At 38.0% G+C, this 13,111-nt stretch overlaps 1 protein-coding gene across 2 annotated transcripts in view; it reads left to right on the forward strand.

The window, feature by feature from the left end:
* Nucleotides 1-10,574, forward strand: part of zgc:86896 (uncharacterized protein LOC415190 homolog) — a 34,201-nt gene extending 23,627 nt beyond the window's left edge. For both annotated transcript variants that reach the window (XM_061905968.1, XM_061905969.1), the window contains exons 7-11: nucleotides 2,941-3,147; nucleotides 3,241-3,316; nucleotides 3,685-3,878; nucleotides 9,254-9,341; nucleotides 10,392-10,574. In XM_061905968.1, the coding sequence (XP_061761952.1) occupies nucleotides 2,941-3,147; nucleotides 3,241-3,316; nucleotides 3,685-3,878; nucleotides 9,254-9,341; nucleotides 10,392-10,397 (571 nt within the window). In that variant the 3' untranslated portion in view covers nucleotides 10,398-10,574. The remainder of the gene's footprint in view (nucleotides 1-2,940; nucleotides 3,148-3,240; nucleotides 3,317-3,684; nucleotides 3,879-9,253; nucleotides 9,342-10,391) is intronic.
* The last annotated feature ends 2,537 nt before the right edge of the window (nucleotides 10,575-13,111 follow it).

The following is a 13,111-nucleotide window of genomic DNA, read 5'->3' on the forward strand; positions in this document are numbered from 1 at the left end:
ACTGAATATGGGTTGAACATGTTTTGCAAATCATTGTATTCCGTTTATATTTACATCTAACACAATTTCCCAACTCATATGGAAACAGGGTTTGTATATATATATATATATACATATATATATATATATATATATATATATATATATATATATATATATATATATATATATATATATATATATATATATATGTATATATATAAATGTAATATGTGTGTGTATACACATAAATGCAAGATTATATACTGTATGTGTATGTATGAATGTATGTGTAGATGTATTTATATGTGTATATATGTATATATGTACAAAAACCAAAAGCAGTGAAGTCGTCACGTTGTGTAAATTGTAAATAAAAATAGAATACAATGATTTGTAAATCCTTTTCAAGTTCCATTCAATTGAATAGACTGCAAAGACAAGATATTTCATGTTCGCACTGAGAAAAATTTTTTTTTTTTTTGCAAATAATCATGAACTTACAATTTAATGCCACCAACAAATGTCAAAAAAGGCATTTTTACCAGTGGGTTACATGGCCGTTCCTTTAAACAACACATTAAGGTTTGGGAATTGAGGGGACACACTTTTGAAGTGGAATTATTTCCCATTCTTACCTGATGTGCAGCTTAAGTTGTTCAACAGTCTCCATTCTGCTATTTTAGCCTTCATACTGCACCACACATTTTCAATGGGAGACAGGTCTGGACTACAGGCAGGCTGGTCTAGTACTTTTACTATGAAGCCACGCTGTTTTAACACGTGGCTTGGCATTGTCTTACTGAAATAAGCAGGGGCGTCCATGATAACCTTGCTTGAATGGCAACATATGTTGCTCCAAAAGCTGTATGTAGCTTTCAGCATTAATGATGCCTTCACAGATGTGTAAGTTACCCATGCATTGGGCACTAATATAACCCCACACCATCATAGATGCTGGCTTTTACACTTTGGGCCTAGAACAGTCCGGATGGTTCTTTTCGTCTTTGGTCCGAAAGACACGACGTCCACCATTTCCAAAAACAATTGTGGACTCGTCAGAATACAGAAGTGGTTCGAGTGTCCGCCCTGAGATCGGTAGGTCGGGAGTTCAAACCCCGGCCGAGTCATTCCATAGCCTATATAAGGACACATTACCTCTTTGCTTGACACTCAGCATCAAGGGTTGAAATTGGGGGTTAATTCACCAAAAATTATTCCCGGACGCGGCCACCGCTGCTGCCCACTGCTCCTCTCACTTAGCAGGGGGTGATCAAGGGGATGGGTCAAATGCAGAGGAAAAAAATCACCACACCGAGTGTGTGTGTGATTATTTTAACTTTAACTTTAGGAACACTTTTCCACTTTGCATCAGTCCATCTTAGATGAGCGCGGGCCCTGTGAAGCGTTTCTGGGTCTTGTTGATAAATGGCTTTTGCTTTGCATAGTAGAGTTTTAACTTGCACTTACAGATGTAGCGACCAACTGTAGTTACTGATAGTGGTTTTCTGAAATGTTCCTGAGCCCATGTGGTGATATCCTGTACACACTGCTGTCGCTTTTTGATGCAGTACCGCCTGAGGGATCGAAGGTCCGTAATATCATGGCTTATGTGCAGTGATTTTATTTAGATTCTCTGAAACTTTTGTTGATATTACGGAGCATAAAGGTTAAATCCCTAAATTCCTTGCAATAGATGGTTGAGAAATGTTATTCTTAAACAATTTTTAGATTTAGATTTAGATTTATTGGTCCCCCTTTCGGGCATCTGGTCAGGATGCCACCCGAACGCCTCCCTACGGAGGTGTTTAGGGCACGTCCAACCGGTAGGCGGCCACGGGGAAGACCCAGGACACGTTGGGAAGACTATATCTCCCGGCTGGCCTGGGAACGCCTCGGGATCCCCCGGGAAGAGCTAGATGAAGTGGCTGGGGAGAGGGAAGTCTGGGTTTCCCTGCTTAGGCTGTTGCCCCCGCGACCCGACCTCGGATAAGCGGAAGAAGATGGATGGATGGATGGATGGAAGATGGATGTTCCCCGTTGGGGAAATTCATTTTCACTGCCGTACATTTAAACATATAGACATTACACATCACAAAACAAAAATAACAAAGAGCATCATACATGACCAACTCATTTACAGGCTTTATCAGACAAGTCTGCTGTTAAGCGCGGCTATAGCTGCAGGGATAAGACTTCCGGTATTTAATGGTTCTGTACTTGCACCCTAATGGTTGTGGGATTATGTATTTGAGTAGCGGGTAACTGATATCCTGGACTATTGTGTTTGCCAGTCGAGTAATGGTTTGCTCAGGCATTGGTTGACAAAATGGTGACCCTCGCCCTGTCCTTGTTTGTGATTGACTGAGCATTTCATGGAAGCTGCTTTGATACCCAATCATGGTAACCACCTGTTCCCACTTAGTCTGTTCACCTGTGAGATGTTCCAAATATGTGTTTGATGAGCATTGCTCAACTTGCTCACTCTTTTTTGCCATTTGTGCCAGCTTTTTTGTAGCAGGGAGCAAATTCCATATGAGCAAATATTTGCAAAAAAATAACAAAAGTTTGTCAGTGTGAACATGAAAGATCTTGTCTTTACAGTCTATTCAATTGAATATAAGTTGAAAAGGATTTGCAAATCATTGTATTCTCTTTTTATTTACCATTTACACAACGTGACAACTTCACTGCTTCTGGGGTTTTGTATACGTGTATGTATTTATGTGTATATGTATGTATATAATGTATGTATGTATTTATGTGTATATGTATGTATATAATATATGTATGTATTTATATATATATATATATATATATATATATATATATATATATATATATATATACACATATATATATACACACATTTACATATAAATATATATGCACACATATAAACATATATATATATATATAAGTTGGTTTGTAGACGAGCAATGAAACTCTTTCAACTTGTAGGATCTTTTCCACCTACATCAAAGACATCGAGGACAAGCCAGGACCAAGTTCTTGGGGATCCAAGATGCCTTTTGGGGAGATGATGCTGGAAAAGAAGGACTGTGGGGGATGGGTGCACAGCGTGTCTTTCTCCCCAAGTGGGGACCAGCTGGCCTGGGTGGGTCACAACAGCAGCATCAGTGTGGCCGATGCCACCAGGAACAAGGAGTACGTGGTTGATGTCACTTCAATAGTCCACTACATCTTAAATGAGCTTCTTACCATCTTTACTCTTCTTATTGTTTCCTCACCTCTTCACAGGACCAGTCAGCTGACTTTAAACACTCTTCCACTGCTCAGCATCCTCTATGTAGGCCCCGGCCACATTGTTGCTGCTGTAAGTACATGTGTGTGCGTGTGTTTGTGTGTGTGTGTGTGTGTGTGTGTGTATGTGTGTGTGTGTGTGCATGTGTGTGTGTGTGTGTGTGTGTGTGTGTGCGTGCGTGCGTGTGTGCGTGCGTGCGTGCGTGCGTGCATGCGTGCATGCGTGCGTGAGTGCGTGCATGCGTGCGTGTGTGTGTACTCACACATACTTCACACAAGTCTTACAAGTACTCACATATACTTCACACAAGTCTTACAAGTACTCACATATACTTCACACGAGTCCTACAACTACACTTAGGCCCAGACCAGTTGAAGTGGGGTGAATTGTGGACTAGAGTCTGTCTTGCAGACTAACACATCATCGTGTGTGTCCATCAGGGACATGACTGCTGTCCTTACCAGTTCTCCTACAAGGGAGCAGGTGCTCTGGAGTTTGTCAAGAAGCTGGACATTCCCAAACAGTCTTCCAAAAGTGGCGTTTCAGCCATGCAGCACTTTAGGAACTTGGACAAGAAGGCGACTGACGACGACAGCAGCAACGAGTTGGGGACTCTGCACCAGAACAGCATCACGTAAGACCTCTTTCTCCAAGAACTTTGTGGCCACTCGATTCATATCGTCGTCTACCCTTTATATCATAATATAGATTTATATTGAAGTATTCTAGAGGTGTGAAATCAAACACATTTCATAATTAATGTTTCAATTCAACTACAATCTAAGAATTACAGAGGTACCACCCACTTTACGTGTGATTCCATTCTCAATTGAAATTGTTTTACCAAAAGTTGGTCCTAACTTTCGTAGAAGGTCTCGGTTTTCACCAAAGCTGCAAGGGACTTGAGTAATGTCAATAGTTTCTTTAGTGATAACTATGGTTTCTTGAGTAAAGACAATAGTTTCTTAAGTGATAACTATGGTTTCTTGAGTAAAGACAATAGTTTCTCAAGGTTTCTTGAGTCATTTCGATGGTTTCTTAAGTAATAAATATGGTTTCTTGAGCTATGTCAATAGTTTCTAAAGTAATAAAGATGGTCTCATGAGTAATGTCAATAGTTTCTTAAGTAAAAAAGATGGTTTATTGAGTAATGTCAATAGTTTGAGTAATAACTATGGTTTCTTGAATAATGTCAATAGTTTAAGTAATACTTATGGTTTCTTGAGTAATGTCAATGTTTTTTTAAGAGCTAACTATGGTTTCTTGAGTAATGTCGATGGTTTCTTGAGTGATAAATATAGCTTCTCAAGTGATAAATATGGTTTCGTAAGTGATAAATATGGTTTCTTGAGTGATGAAAATGGTTTCTGAAGTGTTGAATATGTTTTTTTGAGTGATAGATATGGTTTCTTGAGTGATAAATACGGTTTATTGCGTAATGTTGATGGTTTCATAAGTGGTAACTATTGTTTGTTAAGTAATAAATATGGCTTCTTAAGTGATAAATATGGTTTCTTGAGTAATGTCCAAGGTTTCTTAAGTGATAAATATGTTTTTTTAAGTGATAAATGTGGTTTCTTGAGTAATGTCCAAGGTTTCTTAATTGGTAATAATGGTTTCTTAAGTGATAAATATGGTTGCTTAAGTGGTAAACATGGTTTCTTAAGTGATAAATATGGTTTCTTGAGTAATGTCCAAGGTTTCTTAAGTGATAAATATGTTTTTTAAGTGGTAGATATGATTTTTGGAGTGATAAATATGTTTTTTGGGTAATGTTGATAGTTTCTTGAGTAATAACTGTGGATTCTTAAGTAATGGCAATAGTTTTTGAGTGATAACAATGGTTTCTTGAGTAATGTCGATAGTTAAAGTAATAACTGTGGTTTCTTGAGTAATGTCAATAGTTTCTTCAGTGATAAATGTGGTTTCTTGAGTAATGTTGAAAGTTTCTTAATTGGTAATAATGGTTTCTTAAGTGATAAATATGGTTGCTTAAGTGATACATTTGGTTTCTTGAGTCATGATTATGGTTTCTTGAGTCATGACTGTGGTTTCTTTAATGAGAACTATGGATTCTTGAGTAATGACGACGTTTTCTCAAGTGATAACTGTGTTTTTTTAAGTGATAATTATGGTCTCTTATGCGGTAAATGTTGCGATCCGTTGCCCGGATCTTCACATGTTGTTTATTTTTCCATCTTTGTTTCATTCTCCTTCTGACCCGCTTACTTCCTGTTTAGTCCGTAACCATGGTTACTCATCAGTCCACCTGCTAGTCTCGGTCCCCGCACACCTGCTACTAATAATCACCCTCCTATATAAGCCAGCCTTCTTTGTTCATTCTTTCTGGGTTCATAATTTGCTCTCATGCGACAGGTGACGACTGCTACTTTCTCTGTATTTATATTCTCGCTAGCTTTTCACGCTAAGCCCTTGTTTTTTTTCCAGTTTACATACTGATGATTTGTTTTTCCCTTTTGTGCCTACGTGCCATTTTAGTGTGTCTAATTGTACTTTCTAGTACTCATCATTTAGCGTTTTTGGTTTGCCTTTTTATTAGCTCCAGTGTTTCTGTTCAGAGCGAGCTCCTTTTTGTTATTTAGAATAAATTCATTATATCATACCTCTTGCTGTGTTCGAGTCAAATGCATCCCTGGAGTGACATTCCCGGCAGCGCTGTGCCGACCAGTCTTCACAGTAAATATGGTTTCTTGAGTGATTAATATGGTTTCTTAAGTGATAAATATGATTTTGTAAGTGGTAGATATGGTTTCTTGAGTGATAATATATTTTTTGAGTAATGTTGATAGTTTTCTTGAGTAATAAATGTGGTTTCTTGAGTAATAGCAATAGTTTCTTGAGTGATAACGATGGTTTTCTTGAGTAATGTCGAAAGTTAAAGTAATAACTATATGGTTTCTTAAGTAATGTCAATAGTTTCTTAAGTGAAAAATATGGTTTCTTGAGTAATGTCGAAGGTTTCTTAACTGGTAACTATGGTTTCTGAAGAAATAGATATGGTTTATTAAGTGGTAAATGTGGTTTCTTAAGTGATAAATAAGGTTTATTGAGTCATGATTATGGTTTCTTGAGTCATGACTATGGTTTCTTGAGTAATTATGTATTCTTAAGTAATAACTATGATTACTTATGTGATAACTATAGTTTCTTAAATGATGACTTTGGTTTCTTGAGTGATAAATTTAGTTTCTTGAGTGATAAATATGGTTTCTTGAGTTATGATGATAGTTTCTTAAGTGGTAAATATGGTTTCTTTAGTGGTAGATATGGTTTCTTGAGTGATAAATATGTTTTTTTGAGTAATATCGTTAGTTTCTTGAGTAATAACTGTGGTTTGTTAAGTAATGTTAATAGTTTTTCGAGTGATAACAATGGGTTTTTGAGTAATGTCGTTAGTTTCTTAAGTAATAACTTTGGTTTGTTGAGTAATGGTAATAGTGTTTTGAGTGATAACAATGGTTTCTTGAGTAATGTCGATAGTTAAAGCAATAACTATGGTTTCTTGAGTAATGTTGATGGTTTCTTGAGTCATGACTATGTTTTTTTTTAGTATTTGTGATGATTTCTTAATTGATAAATATGGTTTCTTGAGTCATGATTATGGTTTCTTGAGTGATAACTATGGATTATTGAGTAATGACGATGGTTTCTTAAGTAACAACTATGGTTTCTTAAGTGATAACTATGGTTTCTTAAGTGATAACTTTGGTTTCTTGAGTGATTAATGTGGTTTCTTGAGTGATAAATATGGTTTCTTGAGTAATGATGATGGTTTCTTAAGTGATCAATATGCTTTCTTGAGTGATAAATATGATTTCTTGAGTAATGTCGTTAGTTTCTTGAGTAACAACTGTGATTTTTCTTGAGTAATGGCAATAGTTTTTTGAGTGATAACAATGGTTTCTTGAGTAATGTCGATAGTTAAAGCATTAACTATGGTTTCTTGAGTAATGTCAATAGTTTCTTAAGTGATAAATATGATTTATTGAGTAATGTTGATGGTTTCTTGGGTCATGACTGTTTTGTTAATTTTTTTATTGGTGATGATTTCTTAATTGATAAATATGGTTTCTTGAGTCAGGATTATGGTTTCTTGAGTGATAACTATGGATTATTGAGTAATGACGATGGTTTCTTAAGTAACAACTATGGTTTCTTAAGTGATAACTATGGTTTCTTAAGTGATAACTTTGGTTTCTTGAGTGATTAATGTGGTTTCTTGAGTGATAAATATGGTTTCTTGAGTAATGATGATGGTTTCTTAAGTGATCAATATGCTTTCTTGAGTGATAAATATGATTTCTTGAGTAATGTCGTTAGTTTCTTGAGTAACAACTGTGATTTTTCTTGAGTAATGGCAATAGTTTTTTGAGTGATAACAATGGTTTCTTGAGTAATGTCGATAGTTAAAGCATTAACTATGGTTTCTTGAGTAATGTCAATAGTTTCTTAAGTGATAAATATGATTTATTGAGTAATGTTGATGGTTTCTTGGGTCATGACTGTTTTGTTAATTTTTTTATTGGTGATGATTTCTTAATTGATAAATATGGTTTCTTGAGTCAGGATTATGGTTTCTTGAGTGATAACTATGGATTATTGAGTAATGACGATGGTTTCTTAAGTAACAACTATGGTTTCTTAAGTGATAACTATGGTTTCTTAAGTGATAACTTTGGTTTCTTGAGTGATTAATGTGGTTTCTTGAGTGATAAATATGGTTTCTTGAGTAATGATGATGGTTTCTTAAGTAATAAATATGCTTTCTTGAGTGATAAATATGATTTCTTGAGTAATGTCGTTAGTTTCTTGAGTAACAACTGTGATTTTTCTTGAGTAATGGCAATAGTTTTTTGAGTGATAACAATGGTTTCTTGAGTAATGTCGATAGTTAAAGCATTAACTATGGTTTCTTGAGTAATGTCAATAGTTTCTTAAGTGATAAATATGATTTATTGAGTAATGTTGATGGTTTCTTGGGTCATGACTGTTTTTTTAATTTTTTTATTGGTGATGATTTCTTAATTGATAAATATGGTTTCTTGAGTCAGGATTATGGTTTCTTGAGTGATAACTATGGATTCTTGAGTAATGACGATGGTTTCTTAAGTGATAACTATGGTTTCTTAAGTGATAACTATGGTTTCTTAAGTGATAACTATGGTTTCTTGAGTGATAACTTTGGTTTCTTGAGTGATAAATTAGTTTTTTGAGTGATAAATATGGTTTCTTGAGTAATGACAAAGGTTTCTTAAGTTGTAAATATGGCTTCTTAAGTGATAAATATGATTTCTTAAATAATGACGATGGTTTTTTGAGTGATAACTCATATCAGATTGTAACTGCGAACTTGATCTTTCAGTCACTATTCAAAGCCTGTGGTCATGCAGTAGTAGATGGTAGAAAAGCAGATCGACCGTCAAGTTGTGAAGTTTGCTGAGGCTCAGTTCTCTCTTATACACCACAAAAGTCCAGTGAACACTTTACTGAAAATACCGCACTGATTTTCTTGTGGAGCTGGCACTCCTGCCTTACCTCACGTGTGAACATGACCTTAAGATAGCTGAAGTCCACCACCTAGGACAGGAACTCTCTTGCAACCTTATGCGTACAAGCCACCCTTGTTCGACTGAGGAACCTGTCATCAGACTTGGAAGTGCTGAGTCTTATCACAGAAGCTCCGCACTCAGCTGTGAATCGATCAAACCAACGCTGGAGGTCACAGCTTGAGGAGGTGATCAGGACCACATCTTCTGCAAACAGCAGAGATGAGATCCTAAGACCTGGTGCCAGGTGCACTTATGGACATCCTCGTGTTCCAACATGGTGTCTGTTTTAGCTGGTCCATAACGTAATGGGTTTAGATCGGAGAGGCCCTTCTTCTCCAGTCCTGATTGGTATGTCCTTGGAGACACTTGCTACATCACTACCTTTTTCCTGCTACCTTCACCTGTGTCTTTTCTTTCTGTGTTTGTTTGTCTTCTGCAGGCAGCTGTGCGCTCTAAAGGGAACATCCACTGTGGACAAGTACAGCAGTGTGGGTCTGGACGGAGCCATGGTCATCTGGGATTTTAAGGTACAGGAGATAAAAGACTTGTGCCTTCACAAAGTCATATTGGAGAAAATGTACCACTGTGTTACACCCTCAATTTTCTAATGGAAAGTTTCCTGCTGAATGGTGACACCCAGGTTGGTCCACAGGCAAGACCCTTCGTCCGACATGTTGCACAACTTCAGATGTGACACACTGTATTATGGGACCACAGGGGATTTTAGTACAAACGTTTGTACTAGTCCTAGGATTAGTATGGTACATGGAATGTACCATCACGCAATATAGAATATACCATCACACAATATACAATAGGGCAGTACGGTGGAACAGTGCATGTGCCTCACAATGCGAAGGTCCTGAGTTGTCCTGGGTTCAATCCCGGGCTTGGGACATTTCTGTGTGGAGTTTGCATGTTCTCCCCGTGACTGCGTGGGTTCCCTCCGGGTACCACGGATTCCTCCCACCTCCAAAGACATGCACCTGGGGATAGGTTGATTGGCAACACTAAATGGTCCCTAGTGTGTGAATGTTGTCTGTCTATCTGTGTTGGCCCTGCGATGAGGTGGCGACTTGTCCAGGGTGTACCCCGCCTACCGCCCGAATGCAGCTGAGATAGGCTCCAGCAACCCCTCGCGACCCCGAACGGGACAAGCAGTAGAAAATGGATGGATGGATGGACAATATACAATATACCATCACTCAATATAGAATGTACCATCACACAATAAAGAATAAACCATCACACAATATGGAATATACCATCACACAATAAAGAATAAACCATCACACAATATGGAATAGACCATCACACAATATAGTATCGTCACACAATATAGAATGTACCATCCATTTCCATCCATTTTCTACCGCTTACTCCCTTTCGGGGTCGCGGGGGGCGCTGGCGCCTATCTCAGCTACAATCGGGCAGAAGGCGGGGTACACCCTGGACAAGTCGCCACCTCATCGCAGAGAATGTACCATCACACAATATATAACAGAATAGAATATACCATCAATGAGTATTGCAATACTTGATAGTAGTACATACTCTCACGTGTTCTTCATTTACAGCCCTGAAATAAAGACAGTGGTGGTCCTGCTTCGACAAATGAATACTGCAATCCTCCAACACCACAGTACTACAGTGCTACAGTACTACAGTACCTTGCTGTGGATTACAGCTGCAGTACAAAATTGGCTTTGATGAAGTAAAATGTGATCACAAATTGTCAATAAAAACTACATTTGAAACAACATGCAGTATTCTTGGTAGTATTTAAATATTTCATTGTTCAATTAGAAATAGTCTGTAGTCTGATAAGAGTAATACACATTTGAAGTACTTCAATATTTGTATATTTAGTTGTAGAAATAGTTCAAGTTATTACTACATAAATAATACACATTTGAAGTGAGGTGGAAATGTCGGGGATTTAACCCGGGGCCGGTGGGGCCTCATCCCGCTCGTGGTAGCTAATTTTATGTGGTCGAAAAGTCCGACTCTTAAACAGGACAGATAGAGAGTTTGTCACAACAGTTTTAATTACTCACAATCAGATAGTACAAATTTGGATTGAATCAATATGAAAACAGACAGTGTCTCCGGAGACGAAAGATGGTGCCTCTCGTGAAGGAATTAAGTAAGAGAGCACACCCGGGTTGGTCTTTCCCTCCTATTTATAAACTCCTTGATGACCTGATTCCTTTCATAACAACTTACGCAACTGTCCAATGTTCAAGGGGTATTGACCTCCCATGTCGTGTCACCCCCAACTTGGTCAGTGTGTCCTTCCCAATGTATCTAGGTGAAAATTACCCAAAACAGATTAAGGACAGAAATGTTGTACTACATTCCCCCCCTTCCAGGGTTATAGAACCCCGGACCAACGCAAATTTCTGACCTAGACTACTTCGGTACTATTATCTACTGCAGTTAGAGGCGAAAAACCCAATGTTGTTATATGGCTAAAAATTCCTCTATGACCCTCATTTTTGTGAGCGATCGCTTTTTCTAGGCTGCAGAATTGATAACCGAATACCTTGATCATACACATCTTTGTGAGCATATTTTGACAATATATATATATATATATATATATATATATATATATATATATATATATATATATATATCTTGATTGGATTATCCAGAAAATAGTGCTCGATACCGTGGTAGAGCGCAATATGTATGTGTGGGAAAAATCACAAGACTACTTCATCTCAACAGAACTGTTTCATGAGGGGTTCCCTCAATCATCAGGAGATTGAGGGAATCATCAGGAGATTCCTGATGATTGAGGGAACCCCTCATGAAACAGTTCTGTAAAGATGAAGTAGTCTTGTGATTTTTCCCACACATACATATATACATATATATATGGAAAACAAACAATCTGTTACTAAAATACATTTAGACTTATGTGTGTAAGCTTGTTGCAGAATTCTTTGTCCAGCCTTTGCAATGAATGTACTTACCCATATTGTTATTATGTGATTGATATTGAACAAAAAATTATTTTCATATGAATTCATTAATGATTGGTGCTCGTGTAAATCTCTCGTTGGTGCCTCAGGCCGGTGGCCTGCTGACACCTCATTGGGCTTTTGGCTGCCTTGGTGGAGAAGGAGATCCACTCAAACAGTCTGGCTCTGTCTCTCTTTGAGGTGTAGGGCTCAGTCCATTGGGCAAACTGTGCAGTGGCATGTGCACGTTGGCTGAAATGGGGAAGGCTGAGGGAGAGTTGGAGCTGTTGGTGCTCAAGTCCAAGTCCCCGGCTTGCTTCAAAAGCTCCTCACCGTTTGGCACTCCCGACAACTCCTTTCACAGCTGCTGGAGTTCTGATGGACACATCGTGGCTGGCAACTTTAGTCGTTCTCGTCATCGCTTGGCAAGGTGTTTTCTTTTCTCTGAGGTTCCTCTCAGTCAGGTCTCGGGAACAGGTCTGGGATTCGACTCTGACCCTGACCCTCTCGGTGGGTAGAAGGGAATCTGGAGTGGCGGCCTGTCATCCTCGAATCTGCACAGAGGAACTGACATACAAATTCTGCATCTTTTTTTTATAAATACCTCTTTGGTCTCACGCTGATTCCTCCTTCCCAGGGAGCAGCTGGTCCTGGGAAGGGCTGATCTGTATGCAGCTCACAGGGTGAAAAATTCAAAGGCGCAAAAACAGTTGCATTCAGGGACATTCAAATGATCATTAACGCTAATGGCAATCAAATTCGATTTGGTCTGTGCACAGATTTTAGCCAATGTGTTTTGATGTTCTGGTTCAACATTACCTTGGGAATTAGGATGAACCTATTTTCTAGTCCGAGAGCCTTTTCGACCAAGTCTAAGTGAGTATTTATTTTTAAATGGTTGCCGTTGTTTAACCTAATCTTTTTGGGGAAACCATGTCTGGGTATTAGATCATTTACAAAACATTTAATTACTGAATTGGCATCCTCCTTTGATGTTGGGGTTGCTTCCGCCAACCACTGTAATTATCAATTAAATGAAAACCTTGACGTGCTCAAATTTGACACAATCCAAACTCACCTCCTCCCCCGTCTGTCCCTTAAAAAGGGACAATGTTTGTAGTGGTAGTAGCAGTAGCACTGTTACACTGGAAAAAATGCTGATCTAAAAATTAGTAAAAAAAACAATGAAACAAGACATTTTTGCTTGAATTGAGCAAAAAAATCTGCCAATGGAACAAGTGAAAATTGTCTCAACAAGATTTCTTGAAATAAGACAGAATTTCTAAGACTGACATGACTAAAAAGGTCTTAAAATAAGTTTTAATAAC

This window comes from Nerophis ophidion, linkage group LG07 (genome assembly GCF_033978795.1).
Source record: "Nerophis ophidion isolate RoL-2023_Sa linkage group LG07, RoL_Noph_v1.0, whole genome shotgun sequence".
Classification (NCBI taxonomy): domain Eukaryota; kingdom Metazoa; phylum Chordata; class Actinopteri; order Syngnathiformes; family Syngnathidae; genus Nerophis; species Nerophis ophidion.